This window comes from Pteropus alecto, unplaced genomic scaffold (assembly GCF_000325575.1).
Source record: "Pteropus alecto unplaced genomic scaffold, ASM32557v1 scaffold13, whole genome shotgun sequence".
Classification (NCBI taxonomy): Eukaryota; Metazoa; Chordata; class Mammalia; order Chiroptera; family Pteropodidae; genus Pteropus; species Pteropus alecto.
The window spans coordinates 2,894,012-2,916,031 of NW_006434373.1; the positions used below are offsets into that span (position 1 = coordinate 2,894,012).

Genomic DNA, 22,020 nt, shown 5'->3' on the forward strand with positions numbered 1-22,020 from the left:
GGGGCTCGCGGAAGAGGCCAAAGGGATGGCCTAGGAGATGGGACATCAGATTTTCTGGGGAGTTTCCCTCACAGATGGCAAGTTGTGGGCCCAGGCGTCGCTGGGTGACCTCTGGATAACCAGAGGCCAGCTGGGCCCATCTCCTTTACTTTTCAGATGAATAGACTGGGCTTATGAGGTTGTACAGGGCCTTTCCAAGGTCTGGCCACCAGTTAGGAACTAGAACCCAAGTCTCTGAACTGGTTTCATAGTAGTTCTAATTGGTTATAGGAAGGTTTTATATGTTTGGCAGGAGAGTTAGATGTCCTTTGTCTGCACTCTCACCAGCCTTTGGGGACTGGGGAGCAGTGGTGTCGCTAACAGCGTGGAAGGTGTTAGAAGGGATGACAAGAACAGCCAGACTTAGGGAAGCCATGCGTGCCCCGGGGAATAGCTCCCTGGAAGTGTGTTGGAAATGGAGCATCTTTCACGTGAACCAGGCCTGCTGCAAAAGGTTCCATGCACGACTGATTGATCTTTCTCTTTGAGGTCTTCCTGGACAGCCTGGCCCTACAGGCCCAGCCGGCCAGAAAGGGGAGCCTGGCAGTGATGGAATTCCGGGGTCAGCAGGAGAGAAGGGCGAACCAGGTATGTCAGACTCCCATTCCCTTTCAGAATGCGACTCTTCTCTGGAATAAACATCTCCCAGAGACCTATAGACCATGCTAAGTGACCAGAGCTGGGTACAAAGTGGCATCTATGCCATATGTCCTTATAGCTATTTAAACACCAGTATGGACAAGTGGAGCAGGCTGGGATGAGAAAAGGGGACAGGGGTTGTTCATTTATTCCACAAATACTTGTCGGCACCCATACTTGAAACTGTCTGAGCATTCAGGGGTCAGTGAAAGAGATACCCATAAAAAGTCTAGACCACTGCCTTTTCTGCCTGGTGTTTTTCTCTTTAGAAGAGTGGTCCTGGGAATATTTGCTTTTCCCTGATTCTGTTCCTGTCACTAACGGAGGGATGCAACTTGGGCAAAAGTACTAGCTAGCTGCAAGTTCCGATGATGCAATCACATAGGTAGCGATACTATAGCAAGAGGGTGACACGCACAGTTTGAAAGAGGTTCCCTGGGTCAGGGCGATGGAAGGAAAGAAATATCACTAGGAAGGAGCACCCAGGGAGATTTATTGCTTTTAGTATGGGCCTCTTTTTTTAAGTTCATTTTTTCATTCTATACACCTCATGCTTATATTATGTACATTTATTTTCCTATAAAAAGAATTCATGAGAAAATGCCTCTATACTTCCTTCCACCCACTTAATCTTCCTGCAAGCCCTTTACTCACATTTGCAGGCTCCCCAGTGTCTGCTACCCCAAATGTCTCTGGCTCTCCCAATCCCCCTTGAGAATAGATGTTAGTTGGATGGTTCTCTGAAAAAAGCCAATTTGTAAGTCTCCAGACAGTAGTAGGAAATAAGTACTCATTTGTACAGATTATTTCTGCTAAATGGTCCTGAGCTGAAAGGTGTTTAGAAAAAGTACTAAATTACATGCATCTGGTCCGAGATATCTTAAGATAACTGTAGGAATGTAATTTTATTCCCTCCGTGCAATTAACTAATTCCTATGTGTTCTACAAATGGTATAAGGTATTGGTACTGAGTTGATACTGCTTTGTGCTATACCTGCAGATCCGCTGTTTTAGGAAAGATAAACACTGCTTCTCACCCTATCTTATAGGTCTACCCGGAAGAGGATTCCCAGGGTTTCCAGGGTCCAAAGGAGAGAAAGGTAACATCTGCTTAATGTGTTCTTTCTTTTCAACTAACTGCTGGTGAACACGGTGGAAGCAGAACAGGGCAAACAGTTTTAAGGAAGCAGTTGGACATGGATGATAGATATTGGGTCTGGGACAACCTAATTGACATATTCTGCTGGCCTCTGACAAACCACCATACAGTGCATTGCGTTTTAGGTTTACTGCCTTATGAAGCAGCAGGGAGAGAATCAGGAGGACGAGCCTTATTGTCATTTTAGGTGATGATCCTATTTCCTTTCTTTCTTATTTTTTTTAATTACCATGAAATCCTAGAATTTTTGTATTTTATTGGTAAGTTCTGGGTAATATATTTAATACTAAACATGCAGGTTATTTTTTTTCCTAAAAACTTTTTCTTAAAAAAAACTCCAAAACTTTAAAATGTTTATTTCCACTGACATTCAATAAACTGTACATATTAAAGGGTACGGTTTGATAAGTCTTGATATATGTATATACCTGTGAAAATATCACCACGTTCAACATATCCGTCACTCTAGAAGTTTTCTGTGCTGCTTCGTCATTTCCCCCTGCCTCTTCCTGCCCCCAGCCTCCATCCTCAACCAACCATTGATCCACTTTTTGGCACTATAGATTAGATTGCATTTTCTAGAATTTTACATAAATGGGATTCTACAGTATTTTACTCTTTTTGTCTGACTTCTTTCACACAGCAGTTAGTTTGAGATTCATTTGTGCTATTGCTTATGTCAATAGTTCGTATTTTTTTCCTTGTCGAGTAGCCTTTTATGGCGTGGCTATAACATAGTTTGTTTATGCATTTCCCTGATATTGCTTGCAGGCTTATCTAAGCATATATTCAAACGCCTTTGCTGTAGAACACTTCCTTTCAAAAGTATATAGAATGATAGCTGAACTTTTGTGTCCAAAGCTCACTCTTCTTCAGGCCGACCTGGGTAGGAGTCTAGCGTGTTATGTAATAAAAAGAAGGGAAAAGAGCACTCGCCCCAGTTCTCCTCCTGGTGCCTTCTGGAAGCCCCTCCCCGCCGCTCGGTGCCTTGGTGTTTCTCTTCTTCTCTGCCTTTCTCACATCTCAAACTATTCTTATTGTTTAGGTTCAAAGGGTGATGTGGGTTTCCCAGGATTAGCTGGGAGCCCAGGAATTCCTGGATCCAAAGGAGAGCAAGGATTCATGGGTCCTCCGGGGCCACAAGGACAGCCGGGATTGCCTGGAGCTCCGGGTCGCCCTGTGGAGGGGCCCAAAGGAGACCGAGGTCCACAGGGACAACCTGGCCTGCCAGGTAAGGGCGTCTAACCAGAGTCAGAGCTGGGACTGGAACAGAAGACACAAACATACACAGTGTGAAAGAAATTTGAATACATAAATTCTCGGTTAGGTTTTTATTTAGAAGTTTGCAGTATTTTATTACAGCTTGAAACTGTTTAAGACTTTGGACCTCTTATATTTTAGCCTTCATTGGGTCAGTGCTTTTCTTGTGTCCTTTCTGCCGAGGAATTTAGTGTAGATGACAAGGAATTAGAGAGAAGAGAGAAAGGACATTATAGAAAAAGACTGGCGCACAGATGCCACCTGTTGTGGTTGTTTAAACCAGACGACCATCTGGTGCGCCTCTCCCCCATGACCAGGTGACTGTAGTACAGCACAGCTGCTCTTAAACACAGCAGCACAGGGCATTTGGACACTGAGATTGTGGCGTTCGTATCAACATTTTCTGTGCATTGAGCAGATCAGGTTCTTCCTTCTAGAACCAGCCTTGATTTCTTCAGAGCTCAATATAGTGTTGTTGTGTGCTGTTGGGGACATTTGGGTGGCAATTGTTGTCATATACAGTCGGGAACAATTGGGTGGTGGTGATAACAACCACAGGCCAATAACACTTGTACATAAAATTATCTTCTAACATCAGTGTGTGACTTTTGTGTCTCCCATTAGGGCCCCCTGGACCATCGGGGCCTCCAGGGCTCCCTGGGCTTGATGGGCTGAAAGGTGACAGAGGAAACCCAGGCTGGCCAGGGACCCCTGGTGCTCCAGGACCCAAGGGAGACCCAGGATTCCAAGGCATGCCTGTAAGTTGTCCATTTGTAGGTCTTGTTTTTGAGAAGGATCACAAAATAATATGCATGTATGTGTGTATACATGTGTTACACTCCCAAATCCTCTCTGAATCAGTTCCTTCTCTCTTGCCAGTGACCAGCCATCTTTATTGGCATCACAGTAGACAACTATTAAACATTTTTTAATCATCTAATTTTACAAGAAACATTAAAGGGAAATGTTATACTACTCGAAATCAAAGTTCAATTTGTGGGTTTCAAAATCTACTTACAAACTGGATGTAAAAAGCAAGCCTCAGTAACATAGAATTATACTCCCTATTTCCAGTACCAATCATGGCTGTCTCTGTCTCAATGTATACTTATTTATAAAGATGTGTACACACACACACAGTTGACCCTTGAACAATATGATATCGAACTATACAGGTCTTTGAACAATATGACCCTTGAACAATATGACCCTTGAACAATATGATTTCGAACTTATACATGGATTTTTTTTTTCAATAAATGTACAGTTGGCCTTCTGTATCCCCAGGTTTTGCATCCACAGATTCAACCAACTGTGGATTGAAAACTATTTTTGATCCGCAGTTGGGAATTTGCAGATGTGGAAGATGGACTGTACGCGTTGTTCTATGCCATTTTATATAAGGAACTTGAGCATCCTCAGATTTGGGTATCCACAGGGGTTCCTGGAACCAATTACCCATGGATAATGAGGGACAACTGTAGTTAACTTTGGGAGGACTCAAAAGTTATACATGGATTTTTGCCTGTGCAGGGGGCCAGCACCTCTACTCCCTGCATCGTTCAAGGATCAACTATATATATTTTTGCATGTTATTTTGGTTATGACACCTTTTAAAATATGGTAAAACAAAGAAACAAATATATGTAAGAAATAATGCATTTTTTTTATATTTTGAGAAATAAACAACTATGTTGAAATAGCTAGAAAATGAGATATTTTGAAAATACACAAATTTGCTATATGATAAAGAAAAATAATCCTACATTATTTTTTATATTCTTTCCATATTTAAAATTACTTTTCAGATAAGATATAGAGCTAATCTAAAGAACACTATGCTTGAGTGTTCGGAGGAAAGTGTTCCAGAAAGGTAGATTGGTGTTGACAGACTGATATATTGCCATGGCAGACGTTTAGGGAATTACAACTCTGTCCATAGCATTGTGCTGTGGAGTGGGGACAGCAGGATATAAGACTTGCACCTGTTCTGGGAACTTACCATGTAGGTGGACAAGCAGAGGGGACACTCTGAATGAAGTAAATTGATTCAGTTGCCTCACTTAGACACACACAGAGGTTTTGACATTCATTTTACATAATTTCAAGAAACCATTGGTCCACAGAGACACTTTGCAGAACATTGAGAGGCTGTCCCAGCTTCTCGATGATCAGTTACTTGAGAGACTTATCATTCATCTCTTGAATGATTCCCAACTGACATTCTCTTTGTGTATCTAGGGGATTGGTGGCTCTCCAGGTATTCCGGGTTCTAAAGGTGACATGGGACCTCCAGGAGTTCCAGGATTTCAGGGTAAGACAATAAAAGAGATGCTACTTAAAGACACATTACCTATTACCAGAACATCCTAACCACTGGTACTGTCATATTGGTAGACCTGGCATAATTACAGTATAAGGTATTGTTCTCTTCAAATTAAAAATGCCATTTCTGTGTGACAGCCTGATTTGTATAATTCTATGAATGGCTGTATAAGAACCTTCTGATTTTCTTACTAAGAATCAGTGGATCATTTGCATCTCATTATTGGAATATCAATAAGAAGTCAGATTTGGCCATTCATTAATTTATTCATGTATTAAGCAAACATTTAGGGGCTGCTAGCAGCTTCCAGGCACTGTGGTTTTTACTGATGAATCAAATACATATGAATGAAAGGTGAATAAGATAAATTTTCAGCCTGCAGTTGTCTTGTAGTCTATTTGGGGACATGTGTGAACCAAAAAGAGTATCACATGACCCTTCACAAATGGTTGTGACCATTTTACAGCTTGTTGCATGTTTGGAAAAATGTGACTCTTGGGTTCTAGAAAGAAGAGTTTCATCAAAGTTTTGCATATCTGACTAGAAGTAATGCTCTTTTCTTCCATAAGCCTAAATTAGAAAATGTTCACTGTGAGTGTACGTCTGTGTATGTAATATGCATGCACGTATATATGTGTGTGTACATGTACACATGGATTTACACATGTGTATATGCACATGTATATATGTGTATGTATACATACACATCTATTTTTATGCATCTCTGTATACTTGTGTGAGTATGCGTGCATATACCTGCGCCTACTTACCTCCACGCACACTTGTATATCTTTTGGAATTCTGTGTAAAGACAATGTTTTGCTTTCCTCCAGGTCAGAAAGGTCTCCCTGGCCTTCAGGGAATTAAAGGAGATCAAGGAGACCAAGGTTTCCCTGGAACCAAAGGTAAGAGAATTTTTTATGTTGGAGGGTGCCTTATGGATGACTTGAGGAAATAAGAAAGCCATGGAACTCACAAAATTAGTGTGTTTGGTTTTATATATGTCAAAAGATTTGAAGATCAGTAGAAAACAGCTAACCAGAGTAGCTTGTCAGGATTACTGTTTGGCTAATCTAGTAGACATTTTTACCAGTGATTTATCTTAAAATTCAAATTTGTTAAATCCACGAGATAAATCCAGTGGGAAGGGTATGACAGACTCAAGATTCACAAAATTTCATGGGCTCTGAAGGTAGACTGAAATCAACCACTTAAAGTTGTAAGAGGAATAAAATCAATCTTGCACAGACTGAATGATTTCTGGTTGGACAGTAGGGAGTTCTTCTTAGGAAAAGGTCTCTGTTAGCATCTCCATCACTAGGCGCCAACAGTGAGCAGTGGCTCCAAAAAAACACAGGATAATCTTGGAAGAAAATAGTTTAAGTATGGCATGCATACCGTTTTAGTCTCTGCTGGCCAGACCTTATTTCTAGGGCTGTGTTTCATTTTGAAAACCATGTTCCAAGGGAGAGAATGAGCAACTGGAACACACTGAGAAGTGGAATGTTAGGAAGGAAATGTGTGTGGAAGGAGTGAGAGAATTGGGGATGTTTGGCTAAAGAAAGGGAGACTGAAACAGTCCTCAGAATCCCCTGCAAACTCCATGTTGTTGCTGCGCATATTTCAAGACCTGTTGTCCAAAAGAAGGATTAAATTTATTCATTATTAAAAGTTAAGACCAGTGATTATAATGTACAGTGAGGCAGATTTTGGGTAGGTATGAGAAGAAACTTTCTAATTGCAAATGTGGGAGCTATTCAGGTTAGAAGCAAGATGCCTGGGAGAGAATGAGCTTCACCAACAGGTAGTGTTCTAGTGAGGGCCAAAGGTGGTTGTCAGGGAGTCCGGAATTGGGTGGACAGTTTGTACTGATGACCCCAATGTCTGTTCCAGTCTCAAGGATTTGGGATTTTAGGTGAAATAATAAAGATGTGCAGATACATGTATGTCTTGTGAGGATCCGATTACTTGTGTTTTTAATAATGATTTTACACCTGAGAACATTCCATTTGGATTGCTTTTCACTTTGGACTCTCCTCCTAAAGCTATTTCTGCTCCTCATATGTTGACAGTGAAATTGATCAGTGGTACCCCTGATTCCCACAGGTCTTCCAGGTATCCCTGGACCCCCAGGTCCTTACCATGTCATCAAAGGGGAGCCAGGGCTCCCTGGTCCTGAGGGTCCCGCAGGTCTGAAGGGGCTTCAGGGACCTCCAGGCCCCAAAGGACAGCAAGGTGAGAATAACTGGGCTGTGCAGGGGAAGTGTGGGGGGTTAGGAAGGAATGGGGATTCTTCTTTTCATCCACATGTCTAAAATCAAAGTCTCTGGATAATGACTACATAAACACATATTTGAATATGGCTTTCTTACCCTCTTTTAATGTATATCAAAACCAAATGAAGTTTTTGAGTGGACTTTAAAAAGCAAGAACAAAATACAGGAATAACTAGAGGGACATACAACTTAACTTATCTATGTTCACTTAGAAAAACATGGCTGAAAGGAACCAGATCATCTTCCCAGCTAGGAAGTAAGGGGTGGCAAGAAGCAGCAATCCAGAACCACAAGAATTGGTGCTCTTGGTAGTTGGCTGAGATGCTCTACCAAACTGGCAAAGACTTGTGCTAATTTCTGTTGTTCCCAGACCCTAACCTAGAATATTTCTGCTTATTTGGGCTAAACACTTCTTATTTCAAGAGCTATGTAAGGGGTGGATGGGAAATGAAGGAGAATGAAAAAACATTTTGAGTTGAAATGTTAAATTTAAACTACCTAAGATTAAACTGTACACATGAAAACAAAAAACTTTCCATGTCAGTATATCTGTTGCTTAAAAATTATTTGAGACACTGGAATATGGCCAAGGGAGAAACACTTGAGAAAATCTCTCCCTACCCTCCACATAGCCTGTCTTTTCCAAAGTGATCTGGCAAACAATAACAATAATAGCCAAAAACTAGGGAGAACTCCGAATGCGATGACGAAGCACACTCCCATTCAAATGTCAATTTGGCAGTTGCCCTGGTGACATGTATACAAGGTTTCACAGGAAGCAACTCTTGGTTCTCTGGGAAAACATTCATCTGCAGTCTAAGGCCTTATGCTTATCTACCAGAAGGCTAAAGAAGACATTTCAAAAGGAAAGAAAATGATACAGCCTACTGCTCTCCAGGACCAGATCACAAATTCTTTTTCCCTTTCTTTAGGTGTGACAGGATCTGTGGGCATACCCGGACCGCCAGGTAGTCCCGGGTTTGATGGTGCTCCTGGCCAGAAAGGAGAGACAGGACCCTTTGGACCTCCCGGTAGGTTTGCTGCAGCCTCCCAATCTCATTACCCGTTACCTATATCTTTGGGTTAGAAGCAGTAAGCCTAGGCATGCAGAAACTTGCAAAATGGGGATGAAAAATGTCACTTGAAAGGTTTCTAAAGAAGTCTGTTTCTTAGAAGAAATAGGATCGTATAGAAGAGCTGAAGTGTTGTCATCACTTTTTCTGTGTAGAGAGACAGATGTTGATCAAAGCACAGTGTTTTCCAGATGTTGTTGGTAGAAGGCCAATAATGGTGGCCCTATGTAGTTTCCTATGAGGCAAGCAGGCTGCAGCTACAGAAATTCTCTTTTAGCAATGGACAAGGGAAAGAAGATGATAATGCCAGTGTTGACCAAAAGGCCACTGTCCGCCATGGGGTAAAGCTTTCCTGAGAAGTAGGATCTCAAATACTCCATAATGATTGAGATGCTAAAGGCTGAGGGCATCGAGTAACTGAACAAAGGGCACAGCCCAGCAGAAGGTCTGTGAACAGTTTCACAGACAGCATAGTTACCCCAGGAGACCAAAGGGCCCACTGCTTGGGAGCTTCTGCATTGTCCTGTTTTTATGCGCAGACTTTGGGCTGATATGGAAGGGAAGCCATCTTGAAAGGAAGTTGTTATAATAATTGTATAACAACCCTTTCTTAGAGGAGCCCCAAAATGCTATATGCAAGAAATGCATGGAATCATGTCATTTATTCTATTTATTCATATATTCTTTTTCACATGTTACATTTATTCATTGGACGAAGTTTTTTGAGCATCTGCTTTTCCTATAAAACATCTCGAGATGGTATGTAAAAAGAGAAAGCTGAGACAGCAGGAAGAAGGCCTATTGTATTTGATTGGTCTTGCTTGAAGCCTTTCAGGTGAACCTGTTTGTAACTAGGGAAACCAATTTCTCTTCTATCTTCCAGGTCCAAGAGGATTTCCAGGACCACCAGGCCCTGACGGGTTGCCAGGATCCATGGGTCCCCCAGGCACCCCATCTGTTGATCATGGCTTTCTTGTGACAAGGCACAGTCAAACAATAGATGACCCACAGTGTCCTCCCGGAACCAAAATTCTTTACCATGGGTACTCTTTGCTCTACGTGCAAGGCAATGAACGGGCCCATGGGCAGGACTTGGGTGAGACATTTACAGATGCATGAATTCATCCAACAAGGATTTGTCGAGTGCCTCGGTGGTGTAGTGCTGTATTCAGCTCTGGTCCTGCAGTTCAGGGTGCCATGAGACCTAGTTAATGAAAAGAGGGGTTGGCCCTGTTTTCTTTCATCCTTGCCAAATGAGCCATCAATTTAACAGCTACTATATTACTAAGGGAGGCCAAGAAAATGTTAAGGCTGAATCTTTGAAAATTTTAAAATTAGTAAAACATTTGATCTTATCTTCAAATTTCACATAAGGTCAAGATTTCTTTACTGTTGCTCTTTCAAAAAATGTTCCATGGTATCCTGTCCAAAATTTTCTGCATGTTCTAAGCCCTGTCCCTCTATTAGTTAGGATTGGCAGAAAGCTCATGTTTGTTGTCATTTTCTTAGTTCCCTCCAGACATCCTCCACCAAATTATGTTTTAATGTGATACATCTCTAAATTTTACTGAGTTTGCAAACAAGAAGGAGCTATATAAAGAGCATCTCTGCATTTTCAGCGAAACTGTCATTAAAGACACTCCCCAGTATGTTGCTTTCCAGAGTACAAGGAGCCCCATGTTAAATTCCTTCTAGAATTCACTTCCAGGAGAAAGTTTCTCTCTGGTGATAAACTGGTTCATTTCCTTTAATCAAAATGCCCTACATAATTCTTTATAGTTTCCCTTTTGCTTTGATTACTTTAAATTTAATTAAATGCTCATTTACAATCGTACTAGTCTATTTGGTATATTCACTTGCTTCGATCTGTTTATAAGTTTAAAAATTTCTTTGCATTTCAGTAGTTAGAATGAATATATGTCTTTCATTATTAGCCAGCTCAAATCCATTTTGCATAGAGGTAGACTGTGATCGAGAAAGCAAATATTTCACGTCGTCTTCTTCCCCTGCACCTCCAGGCACAGCTGGAAGCTGCTTGCGCAAGTTCAGTACAATGCCCTTCCTGTTCTGCAATATCAACAATGTCTGCAACTTTGCTTCCCGAAATGACTATTCCTACTGGTTGTCCACTCCAGAGCCCATGCCAATGTCTATGGCACCCATCGCTGGGGACAATATTAGACCATTTATTAGCAGGTGAGTTGAGCGTTTGTAGGAGAAGATATGAAATTGAAAAAGGAAAATTGCTTGTAGTCTAGACAGAGGTTTTTTTTTTTTATTCCCCCCCAAAAAGCATTTAATCCATTGCCATTCAGTCTATTAATTGTGATACCTGAGTTTTATAATAGAAACCAGCCATAAAAATCATTCAATATAAAAGTGAGTTATCCTCTTTAAATATTATAGTGCAAAACCATGATGAGATAATACCCATGTTGCTTTGGAACAGAATTCATATCTCAGGTGACTCACTGCAGTGGTTGTCTTTCCTCCCATGAGCAAAGCAATGTCGCTGGGATCCTCAGTGAGCGTTAGAGCAGCGTTTTCAACTGTTTTTCTTAAGTAATTATCTCCCTAAGGAATCTTTCAAGACCTTTTCCTGAATTGCCCCTAGCCCCATGAAATAAAAAATATATTTAATTATTTTTAATTACGGTAAAATATGCAGAACATAAAATTTGTCATCTTAACCATTTTTAAGCATACAGTTCAGTGGCATTTGATGCAGGAACTCAAATATGGATGTGAGGCGGTCCCCATGAAGTTATAATACCACAGACATACTGTATATCTATATTTTATACATAAAGTGATTGCATAGATTTATTGTATACATCAAAATGTGTACATAGTCAGATTTTTCTCATAATCCTCTCCTCCACCAACTTTTACTGTCTTGGTGTGTTTGACTGAGCGACTTCCCAAATTAAGTGCTTTCCATACTAATTAATACCTGAAATGTGTTTTCAGGTCCTTAAGAGTCTGCCTAGGAGTAAATTAGATGGAAAATTGAAATTATTGTGACTGAAAAGCACATGATTGTCCTATCTTTGCTTCTTACCTTATAATTAAAAGTTGATTCCTTAGTTATAAGCAAAAGTAAATGAAAAGTGCCAAATAAACAAATTCATTCGACTAAGAAGCTATTCTATAATTTTACTTTTACATGCTAAGATAATAAATGTTAGAAAGAATACCAAGACAGGACAAATTTGCCCCGGGAAAGTGAGAAGGAAAAAGAACTTAAGCTTTTCTATATTCCCTTTAAAGAAATAGCAGCCTTTGAATGTGGTATATTAGCTAAGAAGCGTCGTGCATTCACAGGGAAAGGGAGCAAGAGCACTCGGAGCCAGCCCTTGTGTTGGGCTAACAGTATTGTGGCCACCAGTCACTTGACGTTTGTTCGGGGGAAGACTGGATGATTATGGCGTCAGTGAGCCCAGCATGTAGGAAGGCAGGGCCTGGCAGATCACAGGCTTATTAAGAGAATTGTACCACGTAAGACCCAGAAAGCTGGGGAATGCTGAATACATAAGAAAATCATGAGTTTTTGATTGCCTTACATTAAGATATCTCCAATGTTCTTTGATTTTTTCTTATGAGCCAAAAAAAACTTATTTTATGAGTCTTAAATGGGAAAAATCATACATTACACTTCTAGAGTAGAATTTTTCAAAATGCAGAAAATACTTTACATGTGTCAGTGAAGGTCTGTCAACTGTTCCATTTTGAGACTTTTCTTGCTCAGAACCATGCTAGGTGTGTGAGAAGGAAAACTAACCACTTTTGTGTTTTTGTTTAGCTTTCCTTGGACAACAGGTAGAAAATTATTTTTCATTTTTGTTTCCTATTTACCTTTTTGATAAAATTGACATTTGACCTTGATTTGGTGGAAGACACAGGGGTTCTGGCATGCTTGGAATTTTCCAAAAACAGGTTCTCAGAAGACTTGTGTCTTGGATTTGCTTTTCTTTGTGGACTCATTACTTTCAGTAAGATACAACTGGCTCTGTAAGCATGACTTGTTTAAATGTCCCAGTACTATACATTTTAGGCTCTTTACACCTTTCCGTTAACTGATTCATAGAAACTCGACATTAAGGGACCTTACAAGTCACATCCTTTAAGCCTGCTACTCCTTAAGCCATATATAGCTTGATTTTTTTTTTTTTTTTTTTGAAATAATGCTGCTGTTTTTCCTTGTCTCTGCACAAGCAGTTGTCGATGATTATGTAACTTAGATTTCCATTGATTTCTCAGAACTTACATGTTTCTTCTGAGGGCTGTCTTTTGGGGGAAATCCTGAAGCTTAATTTTACGTATAGTAAATAACACAAAATCCTTCATTTTAGGAAAAAAAGATAATAACTTTTATGCTTTCATCCTGAGAATAGGGCAAAATCTCCTAAGCACTTTCTGGCTTTCTAAAGACAAGAGTTATCATAACTACCAATTAATTGTTGTAGCAGAGAGACCACTGGTTTGAGAGCAAGAACTGAGTTCTAGTTGTGGCTTTGACACAACTAACTGTGGCCTTGGTTTCCTCATAAATTATATGGGGAATTCGACTGTATGAATTTTAAGGGACTGTACAGCTCATTAACTCTGTGATTCTCTGCTTCCTAATCGCCCAGCTGATGGAGTTAAGACCACCTTCTCTACAGCCACTTGAATCCCCGTAGCCCAGAGGGAGCCTTTCCTCCACGCTACATTTCTGCTCTCTGTGTCTGGCAGACAGATGGTGGCAGATGTATAAGGCCAATTTCAGTAACTGTTGTTTAACTGAGGCTTTTAATTCATCTGCATTTGTGTGAATAAAATAGAAAATTGCACACCACACACATATACACACACACACAAGTTCATGGAAAATCGAATGACTAATTTAGGCCCTGTTCCCACTCCTCATCCATTTTCATGCAAATGTTCCAGCACAACTAGGTGTAATTATTAACACCATTTATAGTCATTTATCAGCATTGTTAACACTCTGCTCATTTTGTGACTTGAATATAATTATTTTCCTGCTGGTGTTTAATTTTTTTTTTTTTTTTTTGCAAAACATTATCTCACCATCAAAGGGTTCCCTTAGTTGAGTGGGTCTGAGTCAGAACATTGTGGGTTGTTTTAATTTATTCTTGGGTACAGTCCCAGTGGCTGAATATGAGGCAGCCTGGCTTGGGAAATGTCTGTCCTGCAGAAGGGGAGAGGGGTGTTCTTTGGGACTTACTCCAGCTGCAGCAGTGGGTCCTGCTGACAGCCTCTGCCTGGGGCAGGGTCTCTTCATTGGTCTGTTGGCTCCAGGTCTGGAGCAAGTCTCCTGGAGGAGACTCTTGTGGACATCCAGCCTTGGGTGCATTATTTGTCTTAGTGACTTTAAGTCACTAAATGTATATCTTATATCTTAGAAGATTCCTAGCTTAAAACAAATTGCTGCATTCCAGAAGTGGTTGTACTTGGATTTCAACAAACTTTAATTGTTTGCTGAAATACTTGTTCATTGTTGCAGAATTGGAAAACACCGAAATGCACAAAGGAGAAAACAAAAAGCAAAAGTCACCTGTAGCCCAGTCCCTCCAAGTAGATGGCCACTGTTACAACCTGACCTTCCCAAGTTCTTCCCCCAACAAGGCAGATGATTAAATCACGAGTGTTGGGTCTATTTTTGAATTTAATATAATAATACTGAGACGAGCTTATAAAACCAACAAGAAGGCTTTAAGGCTTAGAGTCCAGGCAGTGGGAACGTTATCCATTTGACAAATATGTAATTGAATCAGAAAGATAGAGTGAAGAGATTGACTGCAAATAACGGGAAAAGGAATAAACTAGTAAAGGCTTTGTCCTGGGCCTTCCCTTCAGCTGCGCTGAGTGTCTACTTTGGTACCTTCCAGGTGTGCGGTGTGTGAGGCGCCAGCCATGGTGATGGCCGTGCACAGCCAGACCATTCAGATCCCGCCGTGCCCCAACGGGTGGTCCTCACTCTGGATTGGCTATTCCTTTGTGATGGTAAGTGGTTGGAAACTCCGTATTTCCCTGGAACAGCCACTCACTAACACCCCCACCTCTTCTCTCAGAATGCCACCAGCCTCTCAGTTCTGTGGATCGTGCTGCTGAGGCTGGTCTTCCCTTAAAACCCCAAGAGCCCGGCCTGCACTGCTCGGGACAGCAGTAGTTCCAGTGCTCAGCCAGTGTCCTCCTCTTGTCTTTGGAGTGGCTGTTTTGGGACTAGGTAGCTGGAATGACATGATGACATTTCCTAGAGTTAGGGAGAAGAGGAGAGGAACATGCATGTGGGAGGTACACAGTTACTAAAACACATGCAAGCCCGAAAGCAGAAGCTTGAGTCAGGAAGAGAGCATCTAAATATTGGCTAATGGCATGCTGCTTCCTCCGGGCCAGTCAGGAACCTGAGTGTCCATACCCTTCACATGGAGTGAGACTGCTCTCCTATCACCTAGCTGTCTCAGATGCCAGACCCCTTGGATGTTCCTTTCCCCAGAAAAACCAATTAAAACAGGAAACATGGTACCTGTTTGAGACCCCAATGTAGTTTCTCATTTTATTTTATTTCTTTAATTAAAGTATCGATTGAATATATGAAAGCTCTGAACTTATAAGGTCAGATTATACTAGAATAACTCCCAGTCAATGATCCTACACAAATACTTTCCACATCACCATTATAAGCCATTAGACCAAAATGCAATTTAACAGTTAAAATTGTAGATATTCATTTCTCTATTTCTAATATAACAAATATAAGATTTTGGTTATCTTATAGAATTTTGTTTAGAAAGTCTGATTTCACATCGGTTGGTTCCAGCATCATTTGCACATTTAGACTGTTGTGTCAGGTCCCAAGTTGGAAGAGGTTTCAATGTTTCAAAAATGAGACATAGTGGGGACAACATTTCTGTAAATTCTCATGAAGCTGGATCAGTCATCTCCTGTTGTGGGAGGAGTGGTTGGTTGATTTCTGACGCTGTGTCGAGTGCTGACTGCCGTGCCCAGTGAGTGGAGCAGGGACTGGCTTGCAGGCTGTGGGCAGTGTGGGGATGAGTATGTTCCGTGGTGACTGCATGAGGCAGAGAGAACTGAAGGGAGCACTCTGGCAGAGAGAACCGAAGGGAGCACCCTGGCTCGTCCCTGGGAACAGTGACACCCTCGTCTACTCTGGGTGGGAATCGCTAACACATGGTCATATTTATTCTGTAGCACACCAGTGCTGGTGCTGAAGGTTCTGGCCAAGCCCTCGCATCCCCTGGGTCCTGTCTGGAAGAGTTTAGAAGTGCACCGTTCATCGAGTGCCACGGTCGTGGAACTTGTAATTACTATGCAAACGCTTACAGCTTTTGGCTTGCCACTATAGAGAGAAACGAGATGTTCAAGTAAGTTGGAATGACTCTCCTTCGCCGGACCCTCACCCCCTTTCATGGTTTTTATTTTAAATCACTTATGATCCATATATCTTCCAGTGCAAAGTCTTAAAGATAGTTATAAAGCAATAATTAGGAATGCTTCTTCCACATGTAGTAATGAATATTTTATTTGGTTCTATGGGGCAGATAACTGAGACAATTTTCATAGGCAGAGCTTAGATGACAGGCTTAATTCTTTCATTAACTAAAAAACCGTGGAAGAAAAAAAGGTCATTTTTCATTTTTCTGGGTGAATCCACTAGAATACAATTAAAGCAATTAAAATCTTCAAACAGAGCTTTTAAAAATACGGTATATTTAACACTCAGAGAGGGAAGTGAACAGCATCCATTTTCATCGCATTCGCAACGCTGAATTTAATGTGTTGTGTGAGTTCTGAGTGACTTAACAAGACTTTGTTTTTTAGACCCATGCAAATAAAAATTATTTCAGTACAAATGCAGCTGAAATCAAAAAGGAAGACTTTTCTTTCCTTTCTTTTCATTTACCAAAATTTCACCTTTAAAACAACTGTCTCAAGTGGCTGCTGACCTTGTGGAAGTTAAATTGGAGGCTGGGCTGGTCTGTAATGGACAGGAGCACCTAATGAGTCCTCTAGCCTTTATTTAAGACCAGTTGCAGCCCCTGCTGGAGCAGACACAGGAGGCCTATGTAGTCTGAATAATTACATACTGTTCATTTCCAAAATAAATGCTTCTTACCCCTGGAGATAAGCCTTCCTGACTTTACCTTTTTGGAGAGAATCTTGTGGCACTCTGCTATGACCCTATCTCTTTGTAACTTAGATTATAAAAGGTGAAGCAACACACTCACCATTGGTCATTCTTTAAGCATCAAAAAATTACCAGGTGTCTAATTATTAGCTTACATGAGATCTTTAGGCAACTGGAAACTTGGCATCAACTCCAAAGGTAGAATTAACCAGTCGTTACCAAAATGAGCACTTGGTACATGCTTCAGCGCCTAGAGCTTTGCATTATAGGGTAAACAGGTAAAAATAAGAGTATTTTTGAACCAGCATCCTGGTACAATGAACTAAAAAGCCTTCTTAACAAAATTAGGTAAGATCTCATTAACTTAATAGTTAATTTGGGGGTACTAGGATCTTCATCAAAAGTTGCCAAAACAAAGCAGCCACAATTTTAGGGCAAAGTACTCTTATTATATGACTACTCTAATTTTAATAGAATTCGATTAGTGTCAATTTTAGTTTGGACTTCACCTTTTCAACAGTCAAAATAAGGTAGAATTTCAAAGATCAAGGAAGCATTCATGGCACTAAATGTCTTCCTCTCTCTTTGGCCTTCGGTCAGACCACCTGCATATAAATCCTTCAAATTTATGAAAGGATTTCGAGATCTAGTTAATTATTCCAGGTTTGTTGTTCATTACATCATTCCGCAAATATTTAATGAGTACTTATTATGCGTAAGTGTCTTTTTCTTCCCCTGGAGGAGTTTATGATCATGTTGAGAAGACAGAAAGTTAAACTCTAGCTTAAGGAGGCTGGGGGGTGCAGTGGGGTGTGGTTGAGACTTTGCAGCCAAATAGACGTGCAGTGATGTTAGCTGTGTCCTTACTTGCTGTGTGCTCCTGGGCATGTCACTAACCTCAGGGCCCGGAGATGGGGAACGAACATGATAACTTGTATCGCTCTATGCGTCATGAAGGCCATGTGATGCCCCCAGCATGGTGCCCGCTCAGAGTCAAGTCAGGCTGAATAATGGTGGCTATTTGCCATGGGACTGGGGCCGGCGACTGCTTGATCCCTTGGAGATGTCCAAGTAGGTGGGAGGGCTGAGGAACTCTCCTGCCTTTCTGACAAGCGGAGAAGTGACAGCTGGTTGGTTTCTGTGTTGCATTTTAGGAAGCCCACGCCGTCCACCTTGAAGGCTGGGGAGCTGCGTACGCATGTCAGTCGCTGCCAAGTCTGTATGAGAAGAACATAATGAAGCCCGGCCCTCAGCTAACGTCACAACATGGTGCTATTTCCTCCTGTTCCCCTTCCTCTTTTTTTAACAGCAACGAACCCTAGAAATATATCCTGTGTACCTCACTGTCCAGTATGAAAACCGTAAAGTGCCTTATAGGAATCTGCGTAACTAACACACCCTGCTTCATTGGCCTCTACTTGCTGAAGGAGAAACAAAGACATCGATAAGCTGTCAATAGTGACATACCAAATGGCACTTTTGATGAAATAAAAATATAAGTCTGTTCTACAATCCAGTGCACTGATGTGTAAAGTGAGAACTCCATCAGAAAACCAAAGGGTGCTAGGAGGTGTGCGGGGCCTTCCATACTGTTTGAACACCCGTTTTCATTTTTGTATGATAATAGATTCATTTATCACCCCCAGATGAAATGTTTGTTTGTGTCATTGTCTAGCTGTTTCAAAATCCAGGTCCCTTGATCTGTACAAATAATAGTCATGTAAAAATGGTGTTTCAAACCTCCAAATGTAATTACGGGCTCAGCAGCCGTATTTTCCAACTGCCAAATATACATTTAGGTCTTTCTGCTTCGTGTGGTACTACGCAGCTGCTTTTGCAGAAATCACAAATAACCTGTGGAATAAAGATGGTCCAAAAGTAGGCAGAAATTAAATATATATATATTTTAGTAATTTATATAGATGTCAGCAATTAGGTCAAGTTTTTAGTTTCGGTTCCACTGTTAAAATAAAGCTTACATAGTTTCTTCCTTTAAAAGACTGCGTTGTCCTTTAACATAGATTTTTAAACACTAAGGTGCTGAATGTGAAACGTCAGTTTTCACTGTTCACCTCCAAACCAACAATTGTGTGTTGCCAAAACCAAGCCCAGGTTCATGAATATGGTGTCTATTACAGTGAAACATGTACTTTGAGCTTATTGTTTTTATTCTGTATTAAATATCTTCAGGGTTTTAAACACTAATCACAAACTGAATGACTTGACTTCAAAAGCAACAACCTTGAAAGGCCTTCATTTGATTAGTATTCCTCATTCTGCAGCCTGATGCGAAAAACAGCTCTGTTGAATCAAAATATCAGTATTTTTACATGTAAGCACATTCAGGCGGCTTCCTTGGTTTTTCATGAGCTGTGTTCAGACTTCAGCAGGGGAACGGATGGATTGCAGGAGAGCAGAATTGGACCACTATGCCTGAAATGACATTTCACTAAAAGTCTCCAAAACGTTTTTAAGACTACTAAGGCCTTTTATGTACTTTCTTTAAATGTGTATTTCTTAAAAATTCAAATTTGTAATAAAACTATTTGTATAAAAAATAAGCTTTTATTAATTTGTTGCTAGTATTGCCATAGAAACGTTAAAAGAAAAGTTACTTCACTAGCCACTAATAAATTTGTAAGCTTTGCATAACTTAGATTATATTTAGTTTGCAGTTCTTCCAAACAAGAGTCATAGACTGGGTATAATTTACAGGAAGTACGACAAAGAAAAAAGCTTGATCTTCTCCTTCTTCCCTCCCTCCCTCCTTTCCTTCCTCCATCTATCCATCCAGGCAGCCAGTATCCATTTGTCCATCTCTTCATTCATTGTATGTATACCGAGGGTTTGCCACTTTTCAAGGAATGGTTTGTCGCAAGACAAACAGAAATGAATAACACATATATCTAGCCATTAAAAGCAGATCCTTTAGGGGTTAGAAATGAGATAGTAGTTATGCAATGGATAGGTTTGGGGTAGAGGGGTGGATTTTTAAGTCTTAATAAAGTAGGAAAGAAATAACATGGCAGATTTCTTTTTCTCTGGTGATCTAAGCTTCAGTTTAAACTTGATCAAAATATGATCCATGGAGGAGGAGCGTGATATTGCATACTCGAGAAAAAGCTCTAAATATTGTAATGTTTGTGGTTATTATACCCAACAGAGCTATAGTGAGGATGAAATGGGATAAGCTACAAGCACGACAACACAGTGCTTCATCAGGAGACATCAGTCAGGTAGAGTTTTGATCGCTTCCCTCCCATCCTTCATAAAACTGATGAAGAGGGGTCATTTGCTCTCCTTAATATATAGTATATACATAGAAGAGAAGAAAACTGAAATCGTTAGGCTCAGTGTCTACTAAAGGTACTGAGAAATATAAACACCTTTGTTTCTGTGTGTAAAACTAATTTATCATAAATTATCATTTATTATACATAGTTTGCTATATATAGGAAAGTACAAAGAAAATAATATGATACCTTGAATCTCAACATTCAGATCCTGTGTATATTATATTTGTTATTCTGAGAGAAGTTTTAATGTTTCATTTTTTAAAATATCCTACAGTAAAATTGACTTATTTTGTTATACAGTTCTATGAATTGTAGCATATGTATAGGTTCACATAACCATTATCGAAATCAGCACACAGAAGAGTTACATCACACCAGCAAACTCCCTCAAACTCTTGCATTGCCACCAACCCTGGCAGTGAACCGTAGAACTTTTCTCCATCAATATAGATTTGTTTCTTTAAGAATGGAATAATAGAATGTGTACCTTCTGAGACTCTTCTTTCACTCAGCATAATGCATTTGACATTCATCCAAGTTGTGTGTACCAATAGTTTGTTCCATTTTATTGCTGAGCATGATCATGCTTCATTTATTTATTTACCTGTTGAAGGACATGTGGGTTGTTTCTAGTTTGGGGTGTTTATGAATAGAGAATAAACATTCATGTTCAGGGTTTTGTGTGAACATAAGTTTCTTTCTTTAGGAAATACCTAGTGCTGGGATTGCTGGGTCATATGGTAAGTGCATGTTTAATGCTAAAATAAACTGCCAAACTATTTTCCAAAGTGGCTGTACCATTTCACATTTTTACTAGTAATGTATGAAAGCTCTACTTGCTCCACATCCTCACCAATGTTTCGTGTCATTAGTATTTTTTTGGTTAGTTGTTCTAACAGGTATGTAGTGTCATTTAACCATGGTTTTAAATTGCATTTCCCTCATGGTTAATGATGTTGAACATCCTTTCGTGCATTTTTTGGTCATCTATATATCTTTTTCGAAGTATTCATTAAGTCTTTGCTCATTTAAAAAATTGTTTCATTCTGTTGCGTTTTGAAAATTTTTTGGATATTCTGGTTACAAGTCATTTGTTGGATCTGTGATTTGCAAATTCATCCTCTTAACAGTATCTTTCACAGAGCTAAAGTTTTTAATTTTGATGATGTCCAATTTAGCAATATTTTTTCCTTGGGACATGTTTTTTTCTCAGATTTAAGAACTCTTTGGTTAACCCCAGGTCACTTAGATTTTCTCCTGTTTTCTTCAAGAAGTTTTATCATTTTACATACTATATTTAGATCTGCCATGCATTAAATGTTTTTTAATGGATGAAATTCACATAACTTAAAATTTATCATTTTAAGGTGAATAATTCAGTGGCATTCAGTACATTCACAATATTGTGCAACTCCTATCTACATCTTGTTCCAAAACATTTTTATCATGCCCAAATCCAATGCCCACTCAGCGGTGACCCCCTTACACCCCCAGTCCCCACACTGGCAACCACCAATCTGCTTTTTGACTTGATGGATTTACCTATTCCGGATTTCATATGATGGGATTATTTAATATGTGAATTTAGGGTCTGGTTTCATTCACCTCCCATAATGTTTTTGAGGTTCATCCATGTTGTAGCATGTATCATGACTTCATTAATTTTCATGGAGGAATCATTTTTATTGTATGGATACATCACAATTTTTTATCCATTCACCCATCGATAGACCTTTGGGCTTGACCTTTTGGTTACTCTCACTAGTGTTGCCATGAACATGGATGTACGTGTATTCG

General features: G+C 40.1%; 1 protein-coding gene across 1 annotated transcript in view; it reads left to right on the forward strand.

Annotated features, from left to right (window-relative positions):
* Positions 1–20,896, forward strand: part of COL4A1 (collagen type IV alpha 1 chain) — a 61,669-nt gene extending 40,773 nt beyond the window's left edge. Inside the window, 13 exon segments of the mRNA XM_015587331.2 lie at positions 526–627; positions 1,728–1,778; positions 2,883–3,068; positions 3,722–3,855; positions 5,339–5,411; positions 6,257–6,328; positions 7,530–7,658; positions 8,632–8,730; positions 9,656–9,868; positions 10,791–10,968; positions 14,667–14,781; positions 15,991–16,163; positions 18,082–20,896. Of these exon segments, the coding sequence (XP_015442817.1) occupies positions 526–627; positions 1,728–1,778; positions 2,883–3,068; positions 3,722–3,855; positions 5,339–5,411; positions 6,257–6,328; positions 7,530–7,658; positions 8,632–8,730; positions 9,656–9,868; positions 10,791–10,968; positions 14,667–14,781; positions 15,991–16,163; positions 18,082–18,163 (1,607 nt within the window). The 3' untranslated portion in view covers positions 18,164–20,896.
* Positions 20,897–22,020: the final 1,124 nt, after the last annotated feature.